The 7,168-nt window shown below is 50.1% G+C and overlaps 1 protein-coding gene across 1 annotated transcript in view; it reads left to right on the top strand.

The window, feature by feature from the left end:
* The first annotated feature begins 4,635 nt into the window (after positions 1–4,635).
* Positions 4,636–7,168, top strand: part of LOC107107202 (zinc finger protein 260-like) — a 24,301-nt gene continuing 21,768 nt past the window's right edge. The window contains exons 1-2 of the mRNA XM_015407464.1: positions 4,636–4,734; positions 4,824–4,959. Coding sequence (XP_015262950.1) covers positions 4,636–4,734; positions 4,824–4,959 — 235 coding nt within the window. The remainder of the gene's footprint in view (positions 4,735–4,823; positions 4,960–7,168) is intronic.

Here is a 7,168-nt window from a genome sequence, read left to right as displayed (position 1 = left end):
GAGGAAATGCCCCCCCCGTGCAATTCCACCCCCCCCCATGTGCCTCTCTAGGACTGCGGGTCTTTCTCTCTCTCTCTTTTAACCCTTCGACAGAGTGCTCCTTTTGCAAAAAGGAATTCGTGGTCATTGAATGACGGACCTCTTCTTTTTGCATGCATCCAAGCCCTTCTCAAAGGAGCTGCGGTGGCTCAAGTGGTGAAGACGCTGAACTGCAGGCTGTGGAAGGTCGGGACCCCAGTGTTCCCTCTAAGCTGAGTGAGTGTGAGCTAGCTCACAGTTTTTTAGCCTCTGGCTCACACACTTTTGTCTTAGCTCAGGAAGGAGGGCTCCAGAGCAAACTAATTTATGCAGTAGCCAAATCACTCGCTCACAGCTTTAATGCCAGTAGCTCACAAAGTAGAATTTTTGCTCACAGGACTCCATAGCTTAGAGGGAGCATGGGTCGGGACCCGAGTGTGCCGCCCTTCCAAAGCAAGAAATTGCAAGTAGATAAATAGGTAGACTAAAGGTCAAAGAAGACGTGGACGGCAAAGGATGAGATGGTTGGACAGTGTCATCGATGCAAGGAACATGAAATTGAGCCAACTTCAGAGGACGGCGGAAGACAGGAGGGCCTGGCGGGATCTGGTCCGTGGGGTCACGGAGAGTCGGACTCGACTGTGCGACTGAACAACAAACAAAAAATAGGTACCACTTCGGTGGGAAAGTTACAGGGCTCAGTGCGCCTTGGTGTCTAGTCATGCCGGCCACATGACCACGGAAACCTAGCAGTTCGAAAGCAAGAAATTGCAAGTGGATAAATAGGTACCACTTCAGTGGGAAGGTCACAACGTTCCGAGCGCCTCGGTGTCTAGTCATGCCAGCCACATGACCACGGAAACGTCTTCGGACAGCGCCGGCTCTTCGGCTTGGAAACGGAGATGAGCACCGCAACCCTAGAGTCGGACTCGACTGGCTTTCGAGCAAGGGAATCTTTACCTTTACATCCTTGTTTGGGGGATTCCATACCAGAAGGAGGGCCGTGACCTTTGCAAGTCCTTGCCTTCAAAGGGGAGGGGGGCGGAAAGTGGAGAGCCTTTTATAATTACGATGGACAAAGTACAGAGAGGAGGAGGAGGAGGAGGAGGAGGAGAAGAAGAAGAAGAAGAAGAAGAAGAAGAAGAAGAAGAAGAAGAAGAAGAAGAAGAATTGGATTTATACCCCGCCCTTCACTATCCGTAGGAGTCTCAGAGCGGCTTACAAACTCCTTTTCCTTCCCCTCCCCACAGCAGACACCCTGTGAGGTAGGTGGGACTGAGAGAGCTCTGACAGAAACTGCTCTTTTTCAAGGACAGCTGTGCCAGAGCTTGTGACTGACCCAAGGTCACATCAGCAGGTGCAAGTGGAGGAGTGGGGAACTGGTTGGTCGCTGTGTGAGAAGACAGGATGCTGGACTAGCTGGACCCTCCCTGGTCTGATCCAGCAGGGCTCTTCTGATGTCCTTCTCAGGGGAAGGCCTCGGCCTCTCTGCCCTGTTTGTTGGCCCTCCAGAGGAACTGGTTGGTCGCTGTGTGAGAAGACAGGATGCCAGACTAGATGGACCCTCACTGGTCTGACCCAGCAGGGCTCTTCTGAGATTCTTCTCAGGGGAAGGCCTCAGCCTCCCTGCCCTGTTGCTGGCCCTTCAGGGGAACAGGCTGGCCCCTGTGTGAGGCAGGATGCTGGACTGGATAGACCCTCACTGGTCTGATCCAGCAGGGCTCTTCTGATGTTTTTCTCAGGGGAAGGCCTCAGCCTCCCTGCCCTGTTGCTGGCCCTTCAGGGGAACTGGTTGGCCCCTGTGTGAGGCAGGATGCTGGACTAGATGGACCCTCACTGGTCTGATCCAGTAAGACTCTTCTGATGTTCTTATCAGGGGAAGGCCTCGGCCTCTCTGCCCTGTTGTTGGCCATTCAGAGGAACTCGTTGGTTACTATGTGAGAAGACAGGGGTGCTGGACTAGATGGACCCTCCCTGGTCTGACCCAGCAGGGCTCTTCTGAGGTTCTTATCAGGGGAAGGCCTCGGCCTCTCTGCCCTGTTGTTGGCCATTCAGAGGAACTCGTTGGTTACTATGTGAGAAGACAGGGGTGCTGGACTAGATGGACCCTCCCTGGTCTGACCCAGCAGGGCTCTTCTGAGGTTCTTATCAGGGGAAGGCCTCGGCCTCTCTGCCCTGTTGTTGGCCCTCCAGAGGAACTGGTTGGCTACTGTGTGAGAAGAAGACAGGATGCTCGACTAGATGGACCCTCACTGGTCTGATCCAGCAGGGCTCTTCTGATGTTCTTATGAGTCCTCTGTGAGATGGAGTAGCTTGACTTTGGGGACAGCTGAGTAATTTGCACATGCTCCGTGGTGTGTAACAGGTGACTGCAGGGCCTGTTTTCAAACATTTCCAAGATTTGTAAAAAAAACCACACACATATCCTGGTCATATTGTTCCTATCGATCGTCAACGGCTAATGTCAAGTCATAGCAATTTTTCAATGAGTAATCTTCTCTAAAACTAAGAAAAGTTTGCTGAGTGGAAACTCACCCTTTCCGAGGCTGAGTCCAGTGGCTCCTTGAAGGCCAATAAAGTTTAATTCTGGGTATAAGCCTTTGTGTGCAGGTGCACCTCATCCACTTATACTCTGAGTAAAACTTAAAGGTCCCACTGGACTCAAAACATTGTTTCTGCTGCTTCAGGCCACCACGGGGACCCACCTGAATGTAGCTTTAGGAGGCTGGTTTGTGAAAAGCAATCCTGCAGTGCCCTCAACTGGCAGATGGTATGTCTGCCCTGACAAACCCTTTAAAATTGAAGCGCCACTTCCGACTGTATTTGAATTGGTTGCACAAATATGTTCCTAACATCAAAACTCGATACCACTCTAATGGCAGAACCTGAAGAGGACCTCAAGAGCCTCTTGCTGACGGTGAAAGAGGAGAGCGCAAAAGTGGGCTTGAAGCTCAACATCAAAAAAACTAAGGTCACGGCCTCCGACCCCATCACTCCTTGGCAAGTAGAAGGGGAAGTCGTGGAAGCAGTGACAGACTTCACATTCCTGGGATCCAAGATCACTGCAGATGGTGACTGCAGCCATGAAATTAAATGACGCCTGCTCCTGGGGAGGAAAGCGATGGCAAACCTAGAAAGCATAATAAAAAGTAGAGACCCTGCTAACAAAAGTCCACATGGTCAAAGCAATGGTATTCCCAGTAGTCATGTATGGCTGCGAGAGTTGGACTATAAGGAAGGCCGAGCGCCGAAGAATAGATTCTTTTGAACTCTGGTGCTGGAGAAGACTCTTGAGAGTCCCTCGGACTGCAAGGAGATCAAATCAGTCAATCTTAAAGAAAATCAACCCTGACTGTTCCCTGGAAGGCCAGATAATGAAACTGAAGCTCAAATACTTTGGCCACCCAATGAGAAGGGAGCACTCACTGGAGAAGACCCTGATGCTGGGAAAGATTGAAGGTCAAAGAAGACGGGGACTGCAAACGATGAGATGGTTAGACAGTGTTATTGAGGCAATGAACATGAAATTGAGCAAACTCTGGAGGATGGCGGAGGACAGGAGGGCCTGGCGTGATGTGGTCCACGGGGTCGCGAAGAGCCAGACTCTACTGTGTGACTGAACAACAACAACAACATCAAAACTGTGGACCAGTAGTAATGGCCAGGGTTCTCTCTAAGCTGAGTTAGTGTGAGCTAGCTCACAGTTTTCTAGCCTCCGGCTCACAGATTTTTGTCTTAGCTCAGGAAGGACAGCTCCAGAGCAAACTGATTTATGCAGTAGCCAAATTGCTCGCTCACAGTTTTAATGCCAGTAGCTCACAAAGTAGAATTTTCGCTCACAAGACTCTGTAGCTTAGAGGGAGCATTGGTAATGGCTGTCCGGAAATCTATCCCAATGGTAGTAGGGACCTGGACGTCTGGACGGCAGGCCAAGAGAGTGCAGAGAGAGAGCCAGATGCCCACGGAAAGGAGTCTCTCGAGCTGTCCCTAGATCACGTGTCAGTGGAACCCTGCTTCTTGTTGGAAATGTATGTATTTACAAGGTCTGACAATCCAGTCATTATAGGGTTAACTTGTTTACCTAATATTGCTATTGTTTAGACTGACCTGGAAGGGATACCTGGCACTAAGCCAATGGGGAATTAGTGGGGGGGGGAAGTAGCTTCTATTGTGATACAGATTGGGGACTTCCTTTCTAGGGGTCGAGAAGAAGGACAGATTCTCCATTATCTGTGTGTTAGTGTTGGGTATTACAAGTTGAAAACACTCAGTATATCTGGGGTTAAATGTTTGTTTATGTTACTCACAGGAAGTCACATGTTTTTCATGTAACCAATGTTCTTTAGCTGTAGAATACCCGGGAATTTTCTCCCTGATCTAGGAATTTGATTGGGAGTAAAGTGCCAAGGTGTATAAGGGAGCGGTGGCGCAGGCGGTTAAACGCCTGCTGGTAACAACTGCAAACAGCTGCTACAGCGGTTCGAAACCCACCGCAGCCAGGGTGAGCTCCTGGCCCTAGTCCCAGCTCCTGCCCACCCAGCGGTTCAAAAGCAAGTAAATATTGTGAGTAGATTAATGGGTACCTGCCCTTAAGTGGCAGGGGGCACCCTCCCCCATATGGGGGTGTGCGGCAGGAGCATCAAAGCGGCGGTGGCAGCGGTGGCATCGGCGAAAAATAGCAGCGACAGTGGAATAGCGACGGAGCGAGGCAGCGGAGTGAGGGAGGCAGAGACGGAGGCAGAGCCATAGAAGGACGTGGTGATGCGCGCAGGCTGGGCTGTAAGTCGACGCGAACCATGCATTAGAGGAGCCCACCTAGAAAGAAAGCCGCGGGACCGAAAAAGACCACGCCAGACACCGGGGACGCCAGGAACATCGGAGTACCGACGCCCGAAAAGACCGCCCGGGAACAAGCCAAGAGCAGCGAGCCCTGCCACCTGGGTGCTGGTAGGTAGCCCCGACCCCTGTAACCATGTGGCCTTAGTTAGGGAAAAACATTCAGAACTGTGTAAACTGCTCAGAGACCCTTCGGGGTTTGGAGCAGTATAGAAATCGAATGTATGAATAAATAAATAAATAAATTACCATTTTATGGCTTCTCGTCCCGTCTTTGTTTGGTGTTCTGAAGAAGAAGGAAGAGTAGCCATAATCTCTCTTCTAGTTTTGTCTTTGTAGTGTAAGGATGTAGCCGATTTTGCTCTTTTGTTATTTTCATCCCAGTTACCCTTCCCATGCTAGAATTTAGTAAAAACTCTATATTTTAATCACACCTGGACTCTGAGTCTGAATTATTTTACTCTGGCTCTGCTGGACTATCTTATCTCTGCTAAATACCATTTTTCAATATCTCACTATCACCCAACAGTTAGTGTGTGACTATGTGTTGAACTATAGGCAGCTATATGTGTTGAACAGATACGCAGACGATACCACTCTAATGGCAGAAAGTGAAGAGGACCTCAAGAGCCTCTTGCTCAGGGTAAAAGAGGAGAGCGCAAAAGTGGGCTTGAAGCTCAACATCAAAAAAACTAAGATCATGGAATCCGGCCCCATCACTCCTTGGCAAATAGAAGGGGAAGTCATGGAAGTAGTGACAGACTTCACGTTCCTGGGATCCCAGATCACCGCAGACTGTGACTGCAGCCATGAAATTAAAAGACGCCTGCTCCTTGGGAGGAAAGCGATGGCGAACCTAAACAGCATGATAAAAAGTAGAGACATTACCCTGCCAACAAAAGTCCGCATGGTCAAAGCAATGGTATTCCCAGTAGTCATGTATGGCTGCGAGAGTTGGACTATAAGGAAGGCCGAGCGCCGAAGAATAGATTCTTTTGAACTATGGTGCTGGAGAAGACTCTTGAGAGTCCCTTGGACTGCAAGAAGATCAAATCAGTCAATCCTCAAAGAAATCAACCCTGACTGTTCCCTGGAAGGCCAGATAATGAAACTGAAGCTCAAATACTTTGGCCACCCAATGAGAAGGGAGCACTCACTGGAGAAGACCCTGATGCTGGGAAAGACTGACGGTCAAAGAAGACGGGGACGACAAAGGATGAGATGGTTAGACAGTGTCATAGATGCAACGAACATGAAATTGAGCGAACTTCAGAGGACAGTGGAAGACAGGAGGGCCTGGTGGGATCTGGTCCATGGGGTCGCGAAGAGTCAGACTCGACTGTGCGACTGAACAACAATAAATAGGCAGCTTAGAAAATGGAGCTGTTAGATGTTCTGTTTATTTTGTAGTTTCCCTGTATACCTTTTACCCTTAGAAATAAAGGTTTTTAAAAGCAAAGAAATCTCTTCTTTCCAATAGAGCAAGATCCACTGATACTCTGAGTAATTTAAATACTTTTGACTAATTTTACAACACTTCTGAGAAGGGATCCACAGGGAATCCAGCGACCGGGAAGCTTCCCACATCTTTGCCATCTCTCTAAGTCCACGGAAGAGGGCTCCGCTGGATCTTGACGCTGCACAGCTGGTGTCGCCTGCAACCAGACCGTGAGGAAACTGCACAGGACTGTGCCCCCTGCATAAAGACGAACCCCTAAAAAGGGTACTTTTGGGGGGAGGGGGAAGTACACATATAAACACTTGAAGCTGCCTTCTACTGAATCAGGCCATCAGTCCACCGAGGTCAGTATCTCCCACTCAGACCGGCAGCTGCTCTCCAGGGCCTCAGGCCGAGGTCTTTCCCTTCACCTACTGCCTGGTCCTTTTACCTGGAGACGCCGCTGGGGATTGAGCCTGGGGGCCTTCTGCATGCCAAGCAGATGCTCCACCACCGAGCCAGGGCTTACCACCGATTCCCCTCTCAGGACTGGGCAGAAGGCACCCTCCAAAGATGCTGGCAGACCCCTGAGTCTCATCTTAAAGGTCACACCCCCCCAGGGGTCATTTCGTAGAAAAAGAGGTGCAGGAGCTCATTAGCATAACTCATTAGCATATGCCACACCCCCTGGAATCACCGAAAGTGTGTCAGAAGGCAACGCCCACCACTCAGGCTTCACTGGACTGTTTTGGGTTGCTAGCTTTTTTGGGGGGGGAGGAAGGTGCAGATCTGCCCTCGCAGAGGAGGGAGAGCTTGCACCTGAATAAAACTGGGTCTTAAAGGTGCCACTGGACTGTTTTGGATTGCTAGAAGGGG

The sequence above is a fragment of the Gekko japonicus genome, unplaced genomic scaffold, assembly GCF_001447785.1.
Source record: "Gekko japonicus isolate JY-2015 unplaced genomic scaffold, Gekko_japonicus_V1.1 scaffold3167, whole genome shotgun sequence".
Lineage (NCBI taxonomy): Eukaryota > Metazoa > Chordata > Lepidosauria > Squamata > Gekkonidae > Gekko > Gekko japonicus.
Note: the sequence above shows the minus strand (reverse complement) of the source record. Positions and strands in the feature narration are given on the sequence as shown.